Source organism: Equus caballus, chromosome 1 (genome assembly GCF_041296265.1).
Source record: "Equus caballus isolate H_3958 breed thoroughbred chromosome 1, TB-T2T, whole genome shotgun sequence".
NCBI classification, from domain to species: domain Eukaryota; kingdom Metazoa; phylum Chordata; class Mammalia; order Perissodactyla; family Equidae; genus Equus; species Equus caballus.
In genome coordinates this window covers 185573314-185600221 of record NC_091684.1, presented here as the reverse complement: position 1 = coordinate 185600221, position 26908 = coordinate 185573314, and the positions used below count along the sequence as shown (strand labels likewise).

At 41.2% G+C, this 26908-nt stretch overlaps 1 protein-coding gene across 3 annotated transcripts in view; it reads right to left on the bottom strand.

Annotated features, from left to right (window-relative positions):
- PRORP (protein only RNase P catalytic subunit) overlaps positions 1 to 26882 on the bottom strand; it is a 115080-nt gene extending 88198 nt beyond the window's left edge. The window contains exons 1-4 of one of the 3 annotated variants that reach the window (XM_005603440.4): positions 26374 to 26882; positions 24726 to 26012; positions 22940 to 22987; positions 22330 to 22462 (exon numbers count right to left, since the gene is read on the bottom strand). In XM_005603440.4, the coding sequence (XP_005603497.1) occupies positions 22330 to 22462; positions 22940 to 22987; positions 24726 to 25714 (1170 nt within the window). In that variant the 5' untranslated portion in view covers positions 25715 to 26012; positions 26374 to 26882. 3 annotated transcript variants of the gene reach the window in all.
- Positions 26883 to 26908: the final 26 nt, after the last annotated feature.

The window sequence follows — 26908 nt, the reverse complement described above, 5'->3', positions numbered from 1 at the left end:
AGCTAGAAAGAAAAAAAAAGAGGAGGAAGAGGAAGAGGAGTGAGGGGGAAGGAGGAAGAAGATAATCTATTTTTTTGTCTTGAGATACAAAATATAGCCCACTATCAATTACATAAAGGACTGAAAAGGTTTCACTAAACAATTCTCAATCATCTTGAATCAAGAGTTAAAGACACATGTTCTCTAGCAGCTAAGTATATTTCCAAGCCGATTTTTCTACTAAATACCCCAGACAGAATGAAATTTACTCACAAGTATAAAGTTATTTCTTAAATCGTGCCTGGGCTTTGGGAAATAGATCTTATTCAGGTAAAGATGGTTTAGAAATTAAATTTCTAGGTAGAACAAAAAGCCATATTCTTTTAATCCCACTCTCTTTCCCTTTCATGTCATATCCTAACAGACTTACAGAGAACAGCTAAAAGAAAGGCAAAAAAACAACATATCTTTCATCACAGAATCTTGCTCCTAAATTAGAAAGAAACAGATCGGGCATGGAAAGGCAATAACCCGCTTGGATCCTGCAAATCCAGAAATGCTATCAACCACGTTTTTGTTTGTTTTTTAAATTCTGCTTTCAGTTCAAGGAGTTCATCCATGCTCACACACCCTGGAAATCCCCTCTGCTGCGCAGCCAACCAGGAGCCTGCTCTGAGGCACCAGCACAGGGCCCAGCTCCCTCCCTCCCTGGAAGCAAACACGCAGAATATTTAAGTCCTTTCACCGGGTGATCCCCAAACAAAACAAAACAAAGCAAAACAAAAACGTTGCACAGATAAGACTCACTGAAGAACCTTTTAAAAGGAAATCAGAAAGTCAACACTTATTTTTCAAATAAGGGAGAGAAATGGCTTGAAGAAAAATTGAGCACTATACATAGACAGAACTTAACTAAGAGAACTCAGAAAGAATTTCCAGAGAAAAGCAATTACGCAGAGTTGCCCAAGGCTCTTTTTAAGAATCTTTGTAGATTCTTCATTGTTCACCCCGAAAAAGTGACCAAAATCAAAATGCTTCCTTTACTAATAAGTCTGGATACGATGTTATTATCCTCCTCCTCAGGGACATGCACAAACCCTCAGAGGAGCTGTGAGGACACTGGAGCCTGGACTAGCGATGAGCTAACCTGAGTTTGCATCTTCCCAGCTGGGCCAGCCATTAGCTCATAGGACTTTGGTCAACTCACTTCAGTTTCCTGGGCCTCGGGTTCCTCAGCTATAAAATGGGGCTGCCTACTTCAGAAGGCTATTGTAAGGACTCAATAAAATGAAATGATTTGACTATAGAAAGTCTATACTACAAAAGCCTCTACACGTGTTTTAGGTAACTAGTAATAGTACAAGTTTTACCAATGGTTTGTCACCATTTAGAACTCTGGATTTTAATACAGGATACCAGGAAAATAACTTTCCCTGCTTTCTGTTCCCGACTCAGAAACGGGCTCCTGTCTTCATATGGCCATAGAGGAGATGGATCCCCGTAAGTACCAATAACCTAACTGCCTCCACAAGAATAAGAAAAACATGTTCTACGTTTCGTTTGTGCCCAGGCGTTCTGATTCAGGGGCCAAAGAGACCATTCGGCCCATGCCCTTCAAAGGGTCTGTCCCGGGACTAGATCCGCTGCCCTTGCAGTGCACGTGTAGAGATGATTCATAAATCAAGTGCTTTCTGCTGGAGCTTGCCTGTAGCGCATCCCTGTAGATTACCTTATGTTTCACAATGTGTATGTGGGTTCTGATTCTATCCTCAAAACAATCCTACTAGAAAACTGAGATGTCGAGGGGAAAAAAGACCAAGCTAATAACTACATAAAAAATACGGAGGCTCTATTTCTGACTCCTACTTAACTCATTACTTTAGAGCTGAATGAGCTATTTCTTTTGTTTATAAAGTAGAAACAACAATTTATCAGTTGTATCTGCAAAAGTCATCAAAGTTTAAAATTTTCTTACAGCAGTGAAGTAGAATTTACTATCATCTATACCCAATTTTATTACTGATTAAAAAAGAAAATGGTTTGGATTGTCTTTTTGTCCTCTTTTAATGAAAAAAAAATCAAGAATAGAGAAGGGAAAATTTTAAATTCCTGGAATTTCTAGTGCCTAAGATAAACAATACTAAATCTGACTAATGTTCAATAGCATACAGTAAATCTTCCTGCATTGCAGTAGCAAGAAAGTAGCCCATGGAAGCTGTCCACATGAAGGGCAGAAAGGAAATGGGAAGTGATTTTACCCTGAAAGAAACTGGAAAGGTGAAAGAGTCAAGCAGTAAATGGGAGAGGCAAGACTACTCAGGTAGAAGTCTTGGGGATATCCCGGGAACACTCACAGGCTCAAATGACGTGTCTTGTACATCTCATCAGTGGTTTTCCCTTCTAGGTCTAACTTGTGCAAATATTGAATAACTTAAGAGCAACGTACAACTGGAAGATGAGTCATCCCACCAGTAATCAACAAGATTAGGGAAATTCTATTTTCCTGTGAACTCTGACACAGTTTGCATCTGTTTCATAATTCCGGCTAGCAAATACCACTAATCCCTGTTTGCGCACTTTTTCTTCTGCTGCCATTAATTAAGCAAGTAATAGCAAGCTAAGAGTTAAGTACTCTTCCACCCTCAAAAACACGCATCAGACTAATAAGGAGGTAGAATTACTAATAAGTGCAAACAGCATGTGTAACTGAGTCCAACGATGTGGGTTTGGATCTGGGCTTCATGACTTAAACCGTGTAGCGCTGGCTCCACCGTTCAGGAACTTCGCCGAGCCCGTTCCCTCACCTGCACAGTATATAAAACACTCCTTCCCTCAATGTATGGTAAAGGTTACACAAGATGATCAGGTAAATGGTAGCCATGACATAAGAAATGCAAATATTGGATGGTTTAACATATAAACAGCAATATGTACTGCACGCTCACTGGATGCCAAGTGTTGTGGAGAATACAAAGGAGGGTGCCCTGTTCCTCACAAAGAGTTTATAACGTGGCTGAAGAGACTACAGATACTGATGTGGAAAAGTAAGCACCAAAACAAGAACACAGGTATAGGATTTATAGCCAAACGTGTGCCAGAGTTAATAGATGCAACAAGTTCAAAGGAAGAAAAGATAAATGCAGACTATAGAGGTGAGGAAAGGCTTCTGACACAAAAGGGACTTGAGATAAGCCTTGAAGAAAAACAGGATTTGGAGATAGGAGTACATTTAGATGAAGGGAAAAAGCAGAGGATAAAACAGCAAAGCAGTCCAGAGGCAGGGAGCTGCCGACTCCGGGTGAAGCAGGAGTTTGTGGAGGAGAGTAATGAACAATGGGGCTTGAAAAGCAGGCTGCCCCGAAACTGTGGAGAGGGAGTTGCTTTCAGGGTAAGAACGGGAAACTGCAGAAGGATTTCAGGCAAGGTAATACTACGATTAAATCAGCGTTTGGAAAGATGGGTCTGGCAACAGTGTGAAAAACAGATGGAAGAAGGAAAGTGCAGACACAGGAAAACCAGTTAGGTGGCAAGAAGGAGGTTGAGGCTGAAACGTCCAAGGCCTAGACAAGATGGAAGTGGTGGAAAGGAAGCAGCAGAGGCAGATAAAGAAAACTGCACAGAGGATTAGTGACTGATAGACACAGGTGAAGGGCAAGAGGCAAAATCGGTTTTAATCTCTTCAGTCTGGGTGGCAAAGAGTAAAGTCACAAAAGAAACGCAATGGCAGGATGGGAGCCTAGAAAGGGAGAAGTATTTATGAAGACTCTGATTTCTGACACGTTTCTGCTTCAGAGGCTGGGGGTGCACCAGTTCGGACCCTGGGCGGGGACCTACACACCGCTCACCAGGCCATGCTGTGGCAGCGTCCCATGTGGAAGAACTAGAAGGACTTACAGCTACGTGCTGGGGCTTTGAGGAGAAAAAAAAAAGAGGAAGACTGGCAACGGATGTTAGCTTAGGGCCACTCTTCCTCACCAAAACAAAACAAAACCTAGCATTTAAATCAGCTGTGTAGGTAGCTCAATCCATACCCAGTCCACTCTTCCAGTTATAAGTCTGCAGAAGAAAAGCCAGCACTCCTGAGTGCAGGAAATCACATTTTACTTCCTGCAGCTGCTTACAGCTGAGGAAAAGGCAAAAACAAAGAGGAAATGTGCCTGGAGAGCTCATTAACAAAGAGTGGAAATCCCCTTACTCCACATCTCCCAGTTTGCAGCTCGGAGGACGGAGGCTCTCAGGTTCAAAGCTCCCTTCGTGGAAGGCCTAACCACACCAGAACTAACCTGCAGTGGCCACCTGACTAAAGGCAGGGGTGGCTGCACACGGAGCACTCCAGACTGCCACTTAGCTACAGCTGTCACAATATAATGGACTAACACATACAGGATTCTTTTTTTTAAGGCTCCCCAGAACAAACAATAACCCTTTTGCAAGGCAAAAGCAATGTGGTTCAGTATGAACTCTCTCTCCACCTCGTGATGTAAATTTCATCTTGTGCATTTCATAAATGGAAAAAGGACTGCTACCATGTGCAAATGACAGGACAATTTTCAGTATTTTAAAAATACTATTTGATTAAAGAAGGGGACTTTCACTTTCTTATAGTGACATTTCTGAACTACTTTCATCTTTTATAATGAATATATGTTTGTGTGGAGAAAAATACTAGATGATGATGTTGCCTCTGCATGAAATTCACTAAAGATGCCTTGTTTTAAAATCTCCCTCTTTATAACTTCTATCCTGAAAGCATATGGTATTTATTTAATATGTCAGTTTTTTTTTTTTTTTTAAAGATTTTATTTTTTCCTTTTTCTCCCCAAAGCCCCCCGGTACATAGTTGCGTATTCTTCGTTGTGGGTTCTTCTAGTTGTGGCATGTGGGACGCTGCCTCAGCGTGGTCTGATGAGCAGTGCCATGTCAGCGCCCAGGATTCAAACTAACGAAACACTGGGCCGCCTGCAGCGGAGCGCGCGAACTTAACCACTCGGCCACGGGGCCAGCCCCTAATACGTCAGTTTTTTAAGAAAGATTTTTACAATGGAAATTTCAAACTTACAGAAGTAGACAGAATAATACAATAAATCCCAATGAATCCATAAACTAATTTTATCAACTTATGGCCAATCTTGTTCCACATGTAACCCCAACTACTCTAGGCTCCATTTCCCAGTTATTTTTGAAGCATATCTCAGAGATCACATCATTTCATCTATAAATATTTCAGTGTGTAGCTCTAAAATATAAAGAGTTTTAAAACACAACTGACCAGTATTACTACATGTAAAAAAATCAATAACAATTTCTTAACATCTCCAACAATTGGTGTTCAGATTCCTTGATTGTTCAGATCTGGAATTAAAGGCCCAACATCATCCACATCCTGCAAACGGTTGATGTATCACAAACTGCTTTGGATCTGTAGGTGTTCTCTCTCCTTGCACTGATTTACTGGAAGAAGCTGGGTTGTTTGTCTTACAGTTTCCCATGGACCAGATCTGGTGATTCTATCCTTGAGGTGTAATAAGTCCCCAACAATTCCTGTAAATTAGTAGTTGGCTCCAGAAAGCTGATCAGATTCAAGTTTAATATTTTCATGTTCCAAGTTCTTGACTTTTCCATTTGCTATTTCTTGAAACCTCGAGAGAGAAGAACCACTGGCCAAGCTTCAACCTATAGCTAAAAAGTAGTGCTGGATAATAAGGAAGTGTTCGGTGCTCTGCTCAAGACTTCCCGACTTCCAATTTCTACCTTAAGATATTAAGGAAAAGCAGCGACGCCATCTATGGAGCTTCACACCATCAAAACCTCAGCAATGATCTGATGCCCCTCTCTTCCTTCCTAGACCGACACCACACTAGATACAGACTCTGCACTTTTATTCATCTAAATCACAGCTTCCTCTCCTACTCTGCGCTGAGTTCAGGGCTCCACCATCATATCTGCTCCTGCTAGGAAAAGATGACCTCATCGTAACACAGAACTAGGTTGCCTGGCAACAGTTAGAAAGTCTTAACATTTCAGAGCTGGAGGTCCTTGGAGACCATGTGGTCCAGTCTTCTCTGTTCAAAGATCAGGAAGTAGAGAATAAGAGTAATGAAGTAACTTTCCCATGGTTATTATAAAGATGATGTTAAAGGAGTTAATAGTTGTAATAGCAACTAGCATATAATGAGCCTATACAGATGTTTGCTTTTTTTCTTTTTTTGGTGAGGAAGATTGGCCCTGAGCTAACATCTGTGCCAATTTTCTTCTATTTCATGTGGGATGCCACCACAGCATGGCTTGACCAGCGGTGTTAGGTCCGCACCCAGGATCCAAATCTGCAAACCCCTGGCCACTGAAGCAGAGCGCCTGAACTTAACCACTACACCACTGGGCCAGCCCCCAAATGTTTGCTTTTTGGAAAAAAAACCATAGTTAAAACTAACTAAAAAGCAGAATTAGTATTTGAAATATCTCTTGACTTCTTCAAGTATACAAACAATACTCCCTTCTCCCTTGCATTTGGAGAAATAATGTCTACATATAAGTAAACATTCCAGATAACTGAGGCATGCTCCTTTAAACACTCAATTTCATTTCATTTTAATCTTTTAAAGTCAAGATAATCCAAGATGGAAAGTGTTGTTAGAAATGTACTGTATACTTTCCCTTATCAAATGAAGAACAGCAAACCATACCTTATCAAACCTCCTAGCGACCAGCACTTCACCAGGAACACAGGGAAGCTTCGTGAACGGAACTCAGACTCTGGAGACAGGCCTGGGTTATCATCTGAGCTCTGCTACTAACAAACTCGGCAAAGTCACTTAACCTCTCTGAGGCTTAGCAAAAAGAGATGCTGCCTTCCTTACAGGATGATCACAAGGATTAGTGATAACAAAGATCCCAGCTCAGTGCCTGACACATAGTAAGAATTTAGTAAATGGCAACTATTATTCATTAATTCAACAAATTCAGCATCTTTATGCCAAGCACTCTTCTAAGTTCAAACAGACAAAAATTCCTACTCTCACAGAGCTTCTATTCTAATATGGAGAAAAAATAGATAATAAAAGCAAATAAAGTACATAGGATGTCATATGGTGATAAATGCTATAAAGAAAAATAAAGTAGGGACAGAAGACAGGGCTGCTTGGGTGAGGGTGAGGGAATACATGCAATTGGAAATAGGTGGTCAGGAAGAACTATTCTAAGAAGGAGATGTTTAAGAAAAGAGCTGAAGGAGGTGGATGAATAATCATACAGATAACTGGAGGAAGAGGAAATAGCAAGTGCAAAGATCCTGAGGCAGCAGCATATCTGGTAGGATGGAAAAACACCAAGGAGTCCAGTGTGGCTGGAATGCAGTAAGATCTGAGAGGCTAAGGGGGCCAGACTGCACAGGACCTTACGGGTCACTGTAAAGACTCTGAGTTTCAGCCTGAGCAAGATGGAAAGCTATTAGAGAGTTTTAACCAGAAGAGTGATGTGATCCAATATGGACCACCCCAGCTGAAAACAGACATGGGTGCTGGGAAACAGGGAGATCAGTCAGCAGGCTATGGCAGCTGTCCAGTCTGGAGATGCCACTGGCTTGGATCAAAATGTGGAAGTAGTGAGGGTGAGAAGTGGTCAGAGAGACTCCGAAGAAACTCCACAGCATTTTCTGGGAGATTGGAGGTGGGGCATGAAGGAAAGAGGCAGGTCAAGGATGACTGACATTCTTGATATCTGCATAACCAGGAGAAAGCTGTATTTACTGAGAGAAAGCCTGCAAGGGGGGCCTCTGTCGAAAGCTCAGCAGTTTGGTGCTACGGAGAGTGGAGGCGGCCCCTGCCTCATGCTCAGCATCGCAGCTGCTGCTCTTCCACAAGGGGAGTTTTCTCTGCCCTCAGAAGTAAGCTAGTGTCTTCAGTACCAGTGCGGGATTGTTTCTAATCCACTATCTTATTTACACAATTCTATTCTCTAAGGCCACCCAATGAAAAGGCAATAAAAATGGATACATTGGGTCCACAGCAAAAAAAAATGGAATCAGAAATCTGAGGCGGCATTTTCTAAGCAGAAGAAAAGTGTCGTCACTTTAGGCAGAGCCTCACTTTCAACACACTGTTTCTAAAAATTCACTTATAAAATGGCTATTCAGAACTCACAATACGTTTCCCATAAATACAAATTTATAAAAAATGACTTGGTTTCGATGCCGAACTGCATAATGGGGCTACATTGTAACAACAGTACCAGCCTGCACCTGAGGGAGCAAGACCACAGGGTGTAAGAAAGACCAGACTGTCTCGCCATTGGCCTGAGAGAAAACTCAGTCAAGTTCATCCTTTGCACACTCCCACCCTGTTCAAACCTCCTCACGTGAGGGTGCCTTTCTCCCTCGGCCTCTGCGCTGTCATCCACAGGGATCCTCCAGCTCTGGATCCTCCTCAGAGCCGCCCCCACCATGTCCTCCACGTCTAAACATCACCCACCAACTCTGAAACAGCAGCAACCAACACCCCCACGCACCCCCAACTCTCATGCCCTTGTCAAACAGACTCAGCGAGGCCTCAGGAGGAAAGGCTCTGCCTCAAGCTTCCGCTCACAAAAACGGGTGGATCCCGGCTGGGAGAATTTCAACAAGTGCCATACAAAAGAGAAAACGAGAAGAGTGAAGAAACAAGGGATTATCTGATGCTGAAAAGGCCACTGCAAGGAGTCAGGCTGCTGCTGTTTCACGTGTTTACCCTTCCTGTACTTCTGAACTCATTGATTTTTCTAGAAGTTTCACATTTTTTATCACAATTCTTGCTCCAACACACCTGGATGACCAAGCGATCACATGGCCATTTTCCAGTTTTTAATTGTTGAGTTGAAGAAGAGGGAATGGGGAACAGCATTAGTGATTAATTAAGTATGCACTGGGCAGAACTTTCACAAATTGAGGACTATTTATTCATTAATGGGCTTGTATAGAGACTTCGAAACACATGGCTTTAAAACTATACTTTGCAGATAATTAAATTTCTCTCTCAGGTTTTTTTTTAAACTACCAAACCCCCAAAATTTGCCATTTACCACTCAACATTTTTTTAAACCTGGGGGAAAACCCCATAGTTCATCTTCGAGATAACCAGATCTTCAAACCCACAGGAGAGGAGCGTGAAGGTTCTGAAGACCGTGATGAAGAGCTCAGTTAGCTCACGTCTTTCAGAGTCTGCAGCTGCCACTCTCAAATTAAGAAAAACACAAACAAACCTACATTAGATCAGTTCTTATACTGACATTTCATTTGGGTCACAAGTGCTGTCTTAAATCTGTACTTAGAGAAACACCAGAAGGCCTCCCTTCTGTCAATTAACTGAAGAGATATTATCAAGCAGAACAAATGGTTTGATTTAAACTTAACCCTAAAAACTCAATTAAATGTACTACAGGCAATTTGCCTTCCTCCAATTTCTTTTTTAGAAAACAGAATCCCAAGTCATTAAAGTTTTATTTAAGAAGTTCTAAATCACAGGATTATGGTGGACTGCTATTGTGATTAAAGTTTCGTTAAAAGTTGAAAAAAAGTTCCATTAAAAGTTCAAAATGAGAGGATTATGGTGGGCTATTATTTCCTTTTCAGAGTTGTCTATTTTCACTGAAATTTTTTTAAAATTAATAAATATTATTTTTATTTTTAGGAAAAAAAAATTTCCATTTTGGAAAGTGAAAAAAGATGATGAAGTAAGTCTCAATAAGAACTAAAAGAGAATAGAAAAAACTAAGAAGATACGCTGAGAAGTGACACTGTTGTCTTTGTTTTGCTTTAATTTCCTTTCTTAATATGTTTGTATAATAAAATTGAGGGAAATAAATTTCACTTAAACGTTTCAAATAGAAAGAAAAAGGAAACTCCATCTAAAGCAGAGTATTTCTAGAACAGTGGTTCCTAAACTCTGGTTCATGGAACCCTGGGCTTCCCCAGGACACCTTTAGGGGATCTGTAAGATTAAAAACTACTTTTATAATAATACTAAGATGTTATCTGCCCTTTTCACTCGCATTTGCTTACAACTATGCAGTGGAATTTTGGCATAATATCAAAGAAGAATAACCACCATTATCTGAAAATACCAATAAAATATTCTTTCCTTTTCCAACTACATATCTCGATGAGCCTCCATTTTCTTCACATGCTTCAACCAAAACAATGTTCTACAACTGAACAGAGACGCAGATGGAAACATTCCGTCGTCGTCTATCAAGCAGTGGAATCAGAGACGTTCACAAAGACATAAGACGACGCTTTCTTCTTGCAGAGTGTTTTTTGTTTTGGATGCTAGGTTATGATTGAGAAAAAATGTTACGTAGGTTAACATGTAATAGTTTTGATATTGTTATTTTAAATAAATTAATACCTATTTTTAAAGGTTCTCAGTTTTGATTTCTAATCCAGTAATTATTAATAGATATAATCCCACATAAACAAAAGATCCCAGGGGTTCTTAATTTTTAAGCATGTAAAAGGGTCTTGAGACCAAAAAGTTTGAGAATTGCTGTTCTAAAGTGTTATTTACTCTACAAGAAAAATATAACTTTACAAAGGAGTATTTCTAAGATAAGAGAAATAAAGAAAGCTGCTTAAAAGTGAATTTGTAATTTACAGGACAAACGATGAAGCTCAGATTGGCTTCACAATAATCTGAGGGGTAAAGGAGGAATGTGTAGAAGCATAAATGAAACAAGAGTGGCCATGAGTTAGGAATCACTGAGTTAGGGGGTTGTTATACTAGCCTCTCTACTTTTGCCTGTGTTTGAAATTTTCCCTAAAAAAAGATTAAACACAAAATTGAAGTTATACCTGAGCAGTTGAACACGAAAAAAAAAGAACTGACTGTAATTTAATGTAATTGTTAAGAACAAAGGAAAATAAGAGGGAAAAAAATCTTATTAATATTAAACTAGGGGCCAGCCCTGTGGCCGAGTGCTTAAGTTTGCGTGCTCCGCTTTGGCGGCCCAGGGTTCGGATCCTGGGCGCAGACCTAGCACTGCTCATCAAGCCATGCTGAGGCGGCATCCCACATGCCACAACTACAAGGACCCACAACTTAAAAAAATATACAATTATGTACGGGGGGCTTTAGGGAGAAGAAGGAAAAATCTTCAAAAGAAAAGAAGAATAAATCTAAAAAAAAAAATTTAACAGTATCCACATAGCTCCAAATTCTTCTTTTGATCTTCACTGACGTGCTCTCAATTAGTTTCATGTGGTTGAATCAGTAGTACATGCACATTATCTGCAGTTCTGCTTTGTTCACTTAAAATCCACATATGCAGCTCCCATCTTTACCTACTATCATTAACCTGACAAACGAAAATGACATAGATATCTTTCAGTTTGATAATAAAAGCAGCTCACCAAATCCTTTAACCTAATTGACTTGGCTAAATGACCTAGGATAATTTTTACATGTTACACTATTGCCATCTGCTGGCTGGGATGTCTAAGTACAGTAAATAAAGGTTTAGAACTGAAAAGCTAAAAATTTACCTACGACTGAGACTTTTTCCCAAAATTATCCTGTAGAAAAGAAGCTGCCAAATATACATTAGGATTCTTCAAAACCTCACATTAGAAGGAGTGGTTCTCGACCATAGGAAATCATCTGGGAGCTTTCAAAAATTCTGATGCCTGGGCCCCAAACCGGAGCAATTAAATCAGAATCTCTATTTTATAAAAAATGAAAGGCAGGCAACAGACTGAGAGAAAATATTTGCAAAATATTTTATATCTGACATAAGACTTGTATCTAGAATATATAAACAACCCTTACAACTTGAGAAAACAACCCAATTTTAAAAACGGGCAAAAGATCACCAAGGGAGACATATGGATGGCGATTAAGCACATAAAAAGATGCTCAAGATTATCAGTCATTAGGAAAATGTTAATTAAGACCATAATGAGATACTACCTCACATCCATTAGAATGGCTAAAGGGAGAGATTGTTGGCCAGGACGTGAAGCAACTGTACACTACTCCTCATACAGTGCTGGTAGAAATGTAAAATGGGACAACCACTTTGAAAAACAATTTGGCAGTTTCTTAAAAAGCTACACACACACCTACCATAAGACCCAGTCGTTCAACTCCGAGATGCATACCCAACAGAAAGCAAAGTTGTAGTGGGTTGAAGAGTGTCCCCTCCAAAACTCATGTCCACCAGAATGTGACCTTTCCTGGATGCACATCTAACTACTTACAATGAAGTCATACTGGAAGAAGGTGGGCCCTAAATCCAATGACTGATGTCCTTACAAGAAGAGATGACATACAGAGAAGAGGAAGCAGAGAGTGGAGTGAAGTGGTTAAAAGCCAAGAAACACCAGGGATCGCCAGGAGCCAGGAGTTTCTGAAGCTAGGGGAAGGAAAAGAAGGATTCTTCCCTAAAGCGTTCAGAAGGAGTATGGCCCTGCAAACACTTTGATTGTGGACTTCCAGCTTCCAGAACTGTGAGAGAATAAATGTCTGTCATTGTAAGTCCCCCAGTTTGTGGTGATTTGCTATAGCATCCCTAGGAAACCAATACAAAAGCGTAAAGTACAAAGACTTGTACAAGAATGTTCTTGTTAGCTATATTTGTAATAGCCTCAAACTGCAAATAACCCACATGTCCAACAACAGGAGAATAAATTTACAATCATGCTATATCCACACAATGGAATACTACTCAGCAATAAAAATTAACGTATGACTGAGACACAAAACATGGATGAAATCTCAAAATCTCAAAATGCTTATGAATAAAAGAAGCTAGACAAGACTACATATTCTATGATTCAGTGGTGTTTATCTCGGGGGACAGAAGTGAGGGAGGTGTAGGAGGAAGTCATTACAAAGTAGCAAAAGGAAAATTTGGGGGGGTAATAGATATATTCATTATCTTGACTGTGGTGACAGCTCCACAGATGTAGACGTGTTAAAATTCATCAAGTTGAGGGGAACATGGCAGAAAACAAAGCACCAGGAATCTGCCTCCCCACCTACACAACAATTGGACTGACAGAGTCTGTCTGATATACCTATTTTGGAACTCTGGAGTCTGTTGAAGATTTGCAACTTCCACAGGAAGCCCTGGATGATAAATTGTGATTAATTTCAGTCAGTTTCAGATCTAAGCACAGCACCTACCTACTGTTTACTCCAAGCCACATGGCAGGTAGCTGTACACATGTTCCTGGAGCAGCCTGCACACAGCTAACAGGAGCCAGAGTGGGCAAAAGGATGCTGGTCTCCAAATATCAGGACTCTGTGCTCTGATTGCTGCTTTTGATCACGGAAGTGAAAAGATGCATAATCAAGAAGAAAAAAGAAAATCTGAATACACCTGTATCTAATAAGGAGATTGAATCAGTAATAAAAAAATCTCCCAACAAAAAAAAGTCCCAGACCTGATGGCTCACTGGCAAATTCTACTAAACATTTAAAGAAGAACTAATACCACTCCTTCTCAAACTTTTCCAAAAAATTTAAAAGGAGGGAACACTTCCCTACTCATCCTATGAGGCCAGCATTACCCTGATACCAAACTCAGAAAAAAGATACTAAAAGAAAACTACAGACCAATATCCCTTATGAATACTGATGCAAAAATCCTCAACAAAATACCAGCAAGCAGAATTCAGCAGCATATTAAAACAATTATATACCATGACAAAGCGGGATTTAATCCTGGAATGCAAGGATGGTTCAGTAAATGAAAACCAATCGATATAATATGCCACATCAACAGAATGAAGGGAAAAAAAACACATGATCATCCAATTAATGCAGAAAAAGCATTTGACAAAATTCAACACCCTTTCATGATAAAAACACCTAATCAAACTAGGAATAGAAGAAAACTACCTTAACATAAAAGCCATATATGAAAAACACACAGCAAACATCATACTCAATGGTGAAAGAGTAAAAGCTTTTCCTGTAATATCAAGACCAAGACAAGGATGCCCACTTTCATCACTTCCATTTAACATAGTACTGGAAGTTCTAGCCAGAGCAATTAAGCAAGAAAAAGAAATAAAAGACATCCAAATTGCAAAGGAAGAGAGAAAGTTATCTTTGTTTACAGACAATATGATTTTATATGTAGAAAATCCTAAAGATTCCACAAGAACTGATAGACCTAATAAATCAATTCAGCAAAGCAGCAGGATACAAAGTCAACACATAAAAATCAGTTGCATTTCTATAAACTAATAGTGAACAATCTAAAAAGCAAATCATGAAAACAATTCTATTTATATTAGAATCAAAAAGAATGAAATACTTAGGAATTAACTTAACCAAGGAGGTGAAAAACTTGGACAATGAAAACTACAAAATGTTGCTGAGAGAAATTAAAGACATAAATAAATGGAAACACATCCCATGTTCATGAACTGTAACATTTAATATTGTTAAAATGTCAATACCATCCAAAGCAATCTACAGATTCAGGGCAATCCCTATTAAAACCTCAATGACATTCTTCGCAAAAATAGGAAAACTCATCCTAAAATTCATATGGAATCCCAAGGGACCCTGAATAGCCAAAACAATCTCGAAAAAGAAGAACAAAACTGGAAGACTCATACTTCCTGATTTTAAAACTTACTACAAAGCTACAGTAATCAAAACAGTGTGGTACCGGCATAAAGACAGACATACAGACCAACGGAATAGACATAAACCCAGATCTTCTCATATCTCATATATGGTCAAATGATTTTCTTTTTTGAGGAAGATTAGCCCTGAGCTAACATCTACTGCCAATCCTCCTCTTTTTGCTGAGGAAGACTGGCCCTGAGCTCACATCTGTGCCCATCTTCCTCTACTTCATATGTGGGACACTTACCACAGCATGGCTTACCAAGCGGTGCTATGTCGGCACCCAGGATCCGAACCAGCGAACGCCAGGCCGCTGAAGCAGAACATGCGCACTTAACCGCTGCGCCACGGGGCCGGCCCCTGGTCAAAGGATTTTTGACAAGAGTGCTAAGAGGGGGAAAAGACAGTCTTTTCAACAAATGATGCTGGGAAAACTGGATATCCACATGCAAAAGAATGTAGTTGGACCCTTACCTAACATCATATACCAAAATTAACTCAAAATGGATGAAGGACCTAAATGTAAGACCTAAAACAAAAAAACTCTTAGAAGAAAATGTGGAACAAAAGCTTTATGACATTGGGTCCGGCAGTGATTTTCTTGGACATGACACCAAAGGCATAAATAACAAAAGAAAAAATAAACAAATTGGACTTCACGATAATTTTTAAAATTCTGTGTATAAAAAGACTCTATCAACAGAGTAAAAGGGCAACCCACAGAATGGGAGAAAATATTTGCAAATCTACATCTGATAAAAGATTAATATCCAGAATATATAGAGAACATCTAAAACTCAACAATAAAAAAGCCAAAATCTTGTTTAAAATATGGACAAAGCAGGGCCAGCCCAGTGGCATAGTGGTTAAGTTCGCTCACTCGGCTTTGGCGGCCCAGGGTTTACGGGTTTGCATCCCAGGTGTGGACCTACTCACTGCTCATCAAGCCATGCTGTAGTGGCATCCCACACACAACATGGAGGAAGACCGGCACAGGTGTTAGCTCAGGGACAATCTCCCTCAGCAAAAAAACCCCCAAAAACAACGGACAAAGGGCTTGAATGGACATTTCTCCAAAAAAGATATAAAAATGGCCAATAAGCACATGAAAAGATTACATTAATCATTATGGAAATATAAGTCAAAACCACAAGATACCACCTCACCCCTTTAGGATGGCTCCCATCAAAAAATCACAAAACAAGCGTTGGCAAGGATGTGGAGAAAGTGGAACCCTTGTGCACTATTGGTGTGAATGTAAAGTGGTACAGCTGCTGTGGAACACGGTTCCTCAAAAACTTAAAAACAGATTTAGCATGTGATCCAGCAATTCCACTTCTAGGTAGACACCCAAAAGAACCGCAAGCAGTGTCTTGAAGAGTTATCTGTACACCCACGTTCATAACAGTATTATTCACAACAGCTAAAATGTAGAAGCAACTCAAGTGTCCATTGATGGATGAATAGATACACAAAAGGTGGTATAGGCATACGATGGAATATTATTCAGGCTTAAAAAGAAAGGAAATTCTGCAATATGCTATCACATCGATGAATCTTGATGACATAATGCTAAGTGAAATAAGCCAGTCAAAAAGACAAATAGTGTATGATTCCATTTATACAAGGTACTTACAGAAGTTAAAATCATAAAGACAGAAAGTATAATGGTGGCTGCCAAGGGCTGGGAGGAAGGGGGAATGGGGTTATTGTTTAACGGGTATAGAGTTTCAGTTTCAGGTGATGAAGAGTTATGGGGATGGATGGTGATGATAGTTGTACAACATGCAAATGTATGTAATACCACTGAATTCAACTTAAAACCAAAAGGCTTAGGGAGTGGAGTCCAGGTATCAGTAATTTTTAAACATCTTCCAAAATATTCTAACCAGCAGCCAAGGCTGAGAACCACTTCATTAGAGGGTACCATTTCACATACTTTGTTTTGAACAAAAGTTCTATTTGGTGAAAACATATAAGCCTGAAAACAATTTTGATAATGCTCATTTTAGGTGCTTATGGAGGTCAGCTGACACCATAAATTTTTTTAAGTAGACAAAGAAACCCAACATGGATTTAGTACTTACTCCTTGGTTTGTACCTCACATTCCCAAATTACACACAAGCTTTAGAAAGCAATATTGAAGGCAGTGCCAGCTATTTGTTCCAAGTACAAAATAATTTAAAATGCTGAACACAATATAGTTATAACACTACATATTTGCAATGAATGGTGTTATGGACTGAATTGTGACCACCCCACAATTTATATGTTGAAGTCCTAACCCCTAGTACATCAGAATGTGACTGTATTTGGAGATAAGGCCTTTAAAGAGGTGATTAAGGTAAAAAGAGGTCATAAAACGAGACAATCCAATCTCATTGGTGTCCTCATATAAAAAGAAAATTTGGACACACAGAAAGACACGGGGAATGCTCAAGCACAGAGGAGGGCGTCTGAGGGCAAAGCAAGAGAGGGCCATCTGCAAGCTCAGGAGAAACCAAACCTGCCGACACCGTGATCTTGGACTTCTGGCCTCCAAAACCGTGTAAAAATAAATTTCTGTTGTTTAAATAACCCAGTTAGTGGTATCTTGTAGTGGCAGCCCTAGCAAATTAATACACATGGTGAGCAAAAAAGTAAGCAAGATGAAAATCTTCGGGAAATGACACTCCAGAGCTGAACTTGACCCTGGGTGCATGCCAAACCCGGATAGCCTGACGCTGGAGGTGGCCAGGGCCTGACTGGCTCTCCCTCTGAAATCTTAGCCTCAACTATTTCACGTGCTCTCTGACCTCAGCCTTCCAGTTTTCATTCCCTTACTCTTACTATCCCTTTTCTTCTGTCCCACATTGAGACTACCAGCCCCTTGAACCCTCCAGGACAGTGCTCTCCGGCGTGCCTTCCTTGCCTGTCTAGTCTGGGCCCCATGGTGATCATGTTAACTACTCTGTAGGAACTACCTTCCCCTGCTCCCTGTCACATTGTCACAGCCACATCTAACCAATAAAACCCAAAATCTGAACCAAGGCTACATTTGCTCTTCACTATGACCACTCTAGGAGAGCCGAGCTCTGTTGGAAAAATATTAAATCACACATTCACACAGAGAAATGTGTACAAATTCACTGACTCACATCTCAGCACTGACCCCCCACGACAATCTTTCTGCCTTGAGTAGTATCTCCACCATTCTCCTCAAGAACCATTCCAAGCCTTCCTCGCTCCCTCGAGCCCTTCACTTGACTCCCAGCTCTCACCTTGCATCCCATTTAACATAGCAGATGTCATTTCCCTCAACCTTCTCTCCCTCTACCTGTACATTTACCTATATCCACACTCATCCTCACTTTTCCTACATCTCAAATGAAGTTTCTCTCATTTCTAACCTCCCCATTTGGGCTCTTTTTGGCAACTCTCCTACCACTGAACCTCGCTCATCCGTCATCCATTCTCTCTCCTGCTTGTCCTGCTTATTTAACATTGCTATCTTCACCAACACACTTTCTTCATCCTACGAACATGCGTGTCTCCCCGTCTCCCTACACCCTCCCTCACCTCTACCATCCTCCAGCCACCACTATCCCATTTCTTTCTTCAGGTGTGTTCACTCAGTTGCTATAACCTGGCCCCCAGTGAAGTATTGAAACTGCCTTCCCTAAAGTCATCAATGACTTCTTAGTTACTTAATTCTTAAGTAGTAGCTGCTTCTTCTCTCAAAGCATGCTATAGGACCAAGGAGAAAGGAGAGGCCACCCTAGTCCCCACTGCTCCTTCAAAGTCACTACTTCTCCACTCCCCACGTCAGCTGAGGCTTCCGATATTCATCTACACCAGGGGTCAACAAACTTTTTTCTATAAAGGGCCAGACTTTAAATAGTTTAGGTCTTGCAGGCCGCATGGTCTCTTTTGTACCTACCCAACTCCGCAGGGCAAAAGCGGTCACAGACAATACATAAATGAATGAGCGTGGCTTTGTTCCAATAAAACTTTATTTACAAAAACAAGTGATGGGCTGGATTTGGTCTCCCGGCCAGGTTTGCTGACTTCTCCTCTTTGCTATCATCTTGTGTCATCCTAGGCGTCTCTACATTTTTTAAGAATTTATCTGACTCACAGTCTTCATCACCAGCCTCAGCGGTAAAGCACAATGCCTGGCACCTCGTAAGCATTCCATAAATGTGGTTGTAATTATTTTTTTTCTTGGTGAGGAAGATTGGCCCTGAGCTAACATCTGTTGCCAATCTTCCTCTTTTTGCTTGAGGAAGAATGTTGCTGAGCTAACATCTGAGCCAATCTTCCTCTACTTTATGTGAAAGGCTGCCACAGTACGGCTTGATGAGTGGTGTGTAGGTCTGCACCCCAGGATCCAAACCCATAAACCCTGAGGCCACTGAAGTGGAGCGCATGAACTCAACCACTATGCCAGCAGGCTGGCCCCTTAATTATTTATTTATTTATTTATTTATTTTTGAGGAAGGTTAGCCCTGAGCTAACTGCTCCAATCCTCCTCTTTCTGCTGAGGAAGACTGGCCCTGAGCTAACATCCGTGCCCATCTTCCTCTGCTTTATATGTGGGATGGCTACCACAGCATGGCATGCCAAGCAGTGCCATGTCCACACCTGGGATCCGAACCGGCAAACCCCAGGCCACCGAAGCAGAACGTGCGCACTTAACCGCTGCACCACCAGGTTGGCCCCTTAATTATTATTTTTAAAAATTATCATATGGACACTCAAGAGCTCTGTGGATGACCATCTAGCACTTTAGGCTCTCAGTTTCTTCATCATTCGTAACTCGCATACCCTGGACTTTGTCATCATCAAGACCACTCTATCTCTGAAATCTAAACTCTAACATACACTGATGAAACCTCCTGATTGTCACTCTCAGTTCCTTTATGCTTGCTCTTCAACCTCAGTGAGCTTCCAGTCCACTTTTACCTCTACTGTCTCCTAAGCCATGAGCTCTCACCCATCTTTACTTCCTTCCCATCACCCTTGATCTCATGGTCTATTAATTGAGCCACCCTCTCATCTATACCCTCAACTCCTGTTTTCCCTCAACTGTAGCAGACTGGCAAAATCCTGTACCATCCAATCCACCTGCCTTCTCTGTTCCTGTACCTGGATGGCCCAGGACTACTGAAAATGGCTCAGAGATCAATGCCATTAGAAACACAGGCTCTCCAGCCTCAGCTGGGGCTTCAGCAACATCCAGTAATACTTTCCCCAATCCTCTCACAAATATTCCAAACTTCCAAGGCTTAAAACTCTCCTCAAGGTCCCTTACGCTATCACACCTTCTCCCATCTTCGAACAACCAATTTGCTTTGGGCCCTTCAGAGAAATTAGAGGTCTGAATAAATGCTCTAAACGCTTTGCTGCACCTACACAGTTATCCACCATCCTTAATTCCTTCCCGTTAGACCCAGAAAAAGAGCTGGTTCTACCTCAGTCCACCGGCAGTGCCCAGGATCCATCCCTGCTCCTTCTGCTTCACCAATATTACAAAAACGAAACCTGAACCCATCCAGCCACAGACCTCTCTTCGCTGCTCTTTAACCATGAACACATTTCTCATCCTGAGTGTCCTCATCTTCAAACTGCTGATACCCTTGCAAGTTTGCTGTGAGTGTAACAGGCCTAGAAGTGCTTGACATATGGTAATTATTCAATTAATACCAGCAATTGCTACGTTTCATTAATAGCTTAAAGGTGAGAGGTAGACGACAAGAAAGGGGATACAGGATTGGGGCCAGCCCAGTGGCATAGCGGTTAAGCTCGTGTGCTTTGCTTCAGCAGCCCAGGGTTCACAGGTTCGGATCCTGGGCATGGATCTACCACGACTTGTCAAGCCACGCTGTGGCAGCATCCAACATAAAACAGAGGAAGATTAGCACAGATGTTACCTCAGCAACAATTTTCCTCAAGTAAAAAGAGGAAGATTGGCAACAGATGTTAGCTCAGGGCCAATCTTCCTCACTCACACACAAAATATATATAAAACAAAAAATGTACCTTTATAATGGCGATATCTGGGAGTTGTCCTCTTAATCAACTGATCAAACTTAGCATCCGCACTAGTGAGAACAACCTGATATTATGTGGCTGCTGTGATGCAATAAGGAGCACACAGCATCTAGTATACCCAAAAGCTTTTATACTGAATTAATGAAGAGAAAACAATCAATTAGTCCACAGTCTTGCTACTCAAAATGTGGTCCAAACACCAGAATCACATCACCAGGGAGCTTCTTCAGAATACAGACTCTCAGGCCTCACTCCAGAAAACTGAATCACATTTGCATTTTAACCAGATGCTCAAGTGATTCATAGGCACAAAATTGGAGAAGCCACATACAAGACACACCACCCAGACTTTTCAAAAAGTCAGTGTCATAAAAACAAAAAAAGGCAGGGGGAACTGTTCTGGATTTAGAGAGAGACAGCAATCAGAAGCAATGAGTGAGCCTTGATTGAATCCTGGATCAGAGGGTAAAAAGTTATAAAATACATTTTGGGGGAACAACTGGGAAAATCTGTGTACTTTTTATTAAATGACTCTGAAATAATGTTAAGATTCTTAAATGTGATAATGGTATTAAATTACACAGAATTCTCTTATTCTTAGAAGATCTACGCTGAAATATTTAAGATAACACGTCTACAACTTACTTCTAAATGGTTCCTAAAAACAGCTAGATAGAGAGGAAATATAGGTGGCCTAACAACAGCTGGTTACTCTAGGTGAAGGGTATGGAGGTGTTCATTGTGCTACTTTTCTCACTTTTTCTTTTGGTTGAAAATTTTATTAAATAAAAAGTTGGCGGGTGGGAAGAACATTCAATGGGCCTGCAACAGAAATGGTAAGTTCTTGGTCGCAACAGCATGATTCCCACAATCTCACATCTATCTCAACACCTACTTCCAAAGACACACAGTGTTCAACGTTTGATGAGAGAAGGGAAGTTTGTCTAAACCATAGTTTAGCTCGCAGAAATTCCTAAGGCATTAAGAGCTGCTACAACCAGCTGGCTGCCAGGCATACACGGAACCATGGATTCTCTCTAACTTTCCATTCCATGAGAGGCAACAGAGTGTAACGGCAAGATTTTGGGGTCAGTCAGATCTAGGTTTTATTAGTGAGGTGTCCTTGGGCAGATTTAATCTCCCAAAGCAAGGTACTGAAGATTAGCAAAACAAAACAAAAATGACTTAGAGAATCAAATTCAATACTAAGAAAACTTGGAAATCATTTTGTCAAGTTACTTGAAACCCTCTTGACTAGAAAAGCTGTGAGAAACCATAAGGAGTTTACTGAACACAGTTTTCTGGAAGCATTTAGACAAAGAATAAGCATCTACCCTTTTGGTTTAAACGCACTTGTGCCCAGATGAAATAGGACTGACTTGAATAGATGGATGATAATCTAACCCAATTATTCTACGAAATTCCAAAGCCATCTCTCCTAAATGTTGACAACTTTGGCCAGTGGGCTAAATCCAGCCACAACTTCTTTTCATGAATACAGTTTTACTGGAACACAACCATGCTCATTCATTTATGTATTGTCTGTGGCTGTTTTCACTACAACAGCAGAGTGGAAAAGTTGAACAGAGACCATATGGTCCACAAAGCCTAAAATATTTACTATCTGGCATTTTACAGAAAAAAATTTGCTGACCCTTGCTCTAGACAAGCAATCCAAGAATACAATAAAACCTGTTTTAGACTCACCTGAGGAGTCGTCTTCTTGTATTGGTCACCTCCATCTATCACATCCCTCAAGATTTTCCCCTTGAGAAACTCATACTCTTCTGGACTCAGGCGAATAGACTCTATGGTTTTTCCACAGCCCAAACATTGACCACTGTAATTACAATTGCTTGTGTTAAACAGTGTCCTGGAAAAGACCTTTTTCTAACATGAATAATCCTAGGACATGAGGGGATTGAAAGGGTAATTTAAAAAGAAGATTACAACCCTTGTGATCATCACATGCATCTGATTTTTGTAAACCTGATAATATGACACAGTTGTGTGCCAGAAGATCCAAGAATACACTGCTGAGTGTCCAGATAAAGTTAAAGTCCTTCCTAAAACACAACTAGGTCCCAAATCTCTAAGGGAAAACATCTCTGAGGCTTCACACCAGGCTCACAGCACCTGCAGAGAAAACATTTTGAGCATAGCAAATCCTCCAAATGCAAAACACTGCTTTTTCTTGGCTACTCTAACTCTTAGTTAGCCTATCTCTAAGACATTCCTAAAAATTCTTTTAAGTCAGCAGCAACAAAACCTACTAAACCCGAATCAAACAAGTTAAAAACAAAATATTGGCCTTTACCTTTTCTGGATTGTGGTGAATTGTCCCTTCCATTGTTCTCCAGGAACACTACAAAAAAGATTGCAAAATCAAATCATCAGAAGGTCAGGTGCCTACTCAACCGAAAGACAGTCACTGTATTTAGAAACTCAGTAGGCAAGAGCTCTGAAAAGTTCAGGATACTTCCCAAGAATGGTTAAATCACAGAAGTACTTGACACCCTGTGATGGGGCTGAGGAGCTGATGGTACCCTACTCTGGATCTCCTTCTTCCCTTTGCTTCTCCTCCAGTCATCTGACCCTCATCTTTGAGTCTAAATCTACCTTCACAGGACCTGTACAGAAAGCAGCTGACATTAGTACTGTAACTTGAAATCAACTCAACTCTAACCTTCTCCATAAAGCTGCCAGAGATTGTTCCCGCCCAGAGTAATTCCTCCTCTTATACTAGCATGTTGTACACCACTATTATTTAATGGTCAAGTATTGTATTCCCATTTAGGTTGTGAATGCAGTCATAATAGATCTTATATCAAACACATGACACTCTCAGTGCCTAGCCTAGCTGGAGGCATTTGAAACAACTTATTGATTTATTTGCTCAACCAACTTATTCTTTCTTCTTTCTTCCTACATTACCATCAATCCCTATTGATTCCACTGCCTTCTCTCTTTCCCCAGTTCTTAATTCAAGATCTCATCATCTCTCATTCAAACCTACAATTCCCTCCCAATAGATCTCCCTGTTTCCAATCTTAATTCCTCTCCAACCTTCTTTTTTCACTGTTGGCAGTTACCTTTCTAGAACTCCACTCCAAGACCAGCACTCTTTACTTTTTTTTTGAGGAAGATTAGCCCTGAGCTAACATCTGCTGCCAATCCTCCTCTTTTTGCTGAGGAAGCCTGGCCCTGAGCTAACATCCGTGCCCATCTTCCTCTACTTTATATGTGAGACGCTCCAAAATCTTTGTCATTCAAAGATTTTCACAATCTAACTCTTCCACTGATATTCAACAAATTTGTTAAATAAGATAATTAAGCATGATTGCTACTTCAAAGCTCTGTAGAGATAACACAGCAGGAAAGCTAGAGAAAAATAGAGAAAAGGAATGAATTTTTAGGAAAGTGCCTGAAGCAAATTAGTGGTGAAGAAATAAGAGAATAAAAGACTGAAGCAATAAATAGGCAGGTAGCCAGTAACATGAATAAAAGTAAAGCAGAGAGCCTTGGAGGGAGCAGTCGAACGATGGAAAGATCAGAAATGAAGGGGAAGGATGAGGATTTTCCATTTTAACCCTACATATCAGGTTTGATCAGGATCCTCTGTCCATTCCAATCTGCGCATCCAAGTGGATAAAATGTATGGATTAAACAGAACATACATAATCAAGCGATACCAGTTACTAGGTTTCAGAACTTCTGAAAATACTAAAATGATCCAAAGACAGCTCCAATTTACTTGCTGTGAACTCCAGCCACCAGTACTATTGGTAACTACTCACATAATACCAGATACCTCAGAAAACAAAATAAATGATCCTTCTAAAAGGAAAAAATACATAAAATCTACAAGTGCTCTATAATTTCCCTTTTACGTAACAAGTAGAGACTAGTACAACTTGCTTATGCTACTTTTTTTAAAGAGAAAGAAAATTTTGTCTTAATGGGGAAACAAATCTTACCAAAAGATGGAAAAAAGTATAACCTGAATAGAGTAATTCTCAGCAACTAATAAAGAAAAGGAGGAGGCTACTTTTAGATATAGGTACTAAAATAAAAACATACATAAAAAGGAAAATCAAAATTACCTCTCAAACCACGTTTTTATACTATGTGCAAATGACTCCCCAGGATACAGCTGATTATTTCTTAGATATAAAAGAATGTCCAGTAGTTTGTTTGAATACTGATCATCTTTTATATCTTTTCCAAAATCAAAGAAGGCTTTTAAAGTTTCCAACATAGGAACCACATCATGACCTAACAGTTCCTGATACAAATCCCAAGCTGTCTTTACATCTTGATGCAGGAGGGCTCCCTGGATACAGTCATGATAGTTCTTTTTCGAAGGGATCATTACTTTTTTGATGTCCTCTAACAGCAGCAAGGCCTCCCTCCACCTGTCTGAATGGATTAATCCTCGGATGAGAAGACTATTCCCTCCGGATTCTAAACTCTTGTATCTGGTTTTCATGATTTCATAGACATCAATAACTTCCGAAGTCTGCTTATGAAAGACACAAAGATACAAATACTTGACCAGCAGATCATAGCCTATAATACCATTGTTCTTTGCAGCTACCCAGGCTAGCAGAGATTTGGCCACATCCACAGAGCTACGGCAGTGAGCCATTTGTGAGCTGATCCAATTTTCAAAATTAGCTTTTCCTTTGAAATCTTCTTTAAGTTTATCCCACTCCTCTGAATTCAAAGGTTTCGTTGGAAGTTGAATAGTGTCCCTCACAGGTGACAAGACATGATCTTTACTCTGAGGATTCATCTGTGATCTTTTCTTAGCTGCTCCAGCTGCAAAAAGATGAGGAGAATCAGAAGAAACTTGCTTCTTATTGCCCTTATCTCCTTTCCGGGGATATTGGGCTTTGGCAATCAGCAGATTCACTGCTTTGGTATTTTGTGGAGATGCTGTTTTAAGAGAAAACCACTTCTGTTGGTTCCTGATGCCATAACAGTCTTTGAGAAAGAGACAGACAGAAGAGTGTGCAGGGCCTAGTCCAAGGTATGGGTTGCTCTTCCAAAGCTTAGGAAAGCTTCGGATACCAGTGAAACAGAAAGTCATTCTGCAGTGGGATCAGCACCAGAGAGTGAGAGAGACGTTCCAAAAGTCCTACGTTTACAGCATAATTAAGAGATTGGGGGTGGGGAGGGGAGAATCGAAGCACAACTTTTTAAAAGATGATTTTCTGTCTCTCACAGACAAATCAAGGTTCTGCTTTGGGGGTTATTTAACAGCAACGAAGTCTAGTGAGTTCTCTCCATTAGACAACGATCCGGGACATCCAACCTCAGTCGCAAGCCCCAGAACCAGATGACAGGGCGGGGATCCTCCGGTGCCTGTTACATTCCAGTCCGCGAATCTGAGAAGAAAGCACAAGGAGGACAGCCCAGTCGACTCACGTGGACCACAACTGTCCTAGAAGAGGGGCTGGATCCCATGGGAGCCTTGCTGAACAAGGGAAAACCGCGCCCAGGAGCCCCCGACCCCAGACCCACAGCAGCAAGGACAGCGGCGATAGCCAGTCTAGGGGCCCTGGTCCTGCATCCAACTCTCCCCAGGCGCCAACCTCGTCAGCGGAGGGAATGGAGTGGGGGAGGCGGGGAGAGGGCCGAGCCAACGGCTCAGGCAAGGAAGGGAGGGCCGCGAAGGGGACGGCCCACCGGGTACCAACCGATTACAAACCAAGTCCACTTCACTCAACAACTCCGCGCAGCACTCACGCTAAACGCAGCCATCAACGCGGCGGGAACTACCGTGTCCACAATGCACCGCGGCGGCCCCGGCCGCAGGGGCGGGACCAGACAGAGCGCAGGCGTCCCACCGAGCCTGGCTGCGAGAAAAAGGCGATTTTGAAGTTTTTAGTGGCAGAAGCGAGCAGAGGTCCAAGGCGCCTGCTACCTTCAGGGCACCTCCAGGGCCTCCATATATCCGCAGTGAACAATGAAAAGAAACTGTGAAGGAAGAAAGCTTCCCTCGAGCCGGAAAAGCCAAAGGACTCTTGAGTCACGTGGTGCACACGCGCCAAAGGCCCAAGGTGAAGAAATAAAAGGCTGGCGTCCTTATCCTGCGCCTTTAAAATCGGGCTTGGTGAAGTTGCGATGCTGCCTTAAAGACAGTCATTTTCCATCCCTTTCACGTCGGCTTCCCAGCTGTCAGCGTGATCGCGTTATTCTCCGAAGTGGCTACAGGGATTGTTCTGACCTCTTTCCGCCCACTTCCGCCCGTGTCCAAGATGGCGGCTGAGCGGCCCTCCTA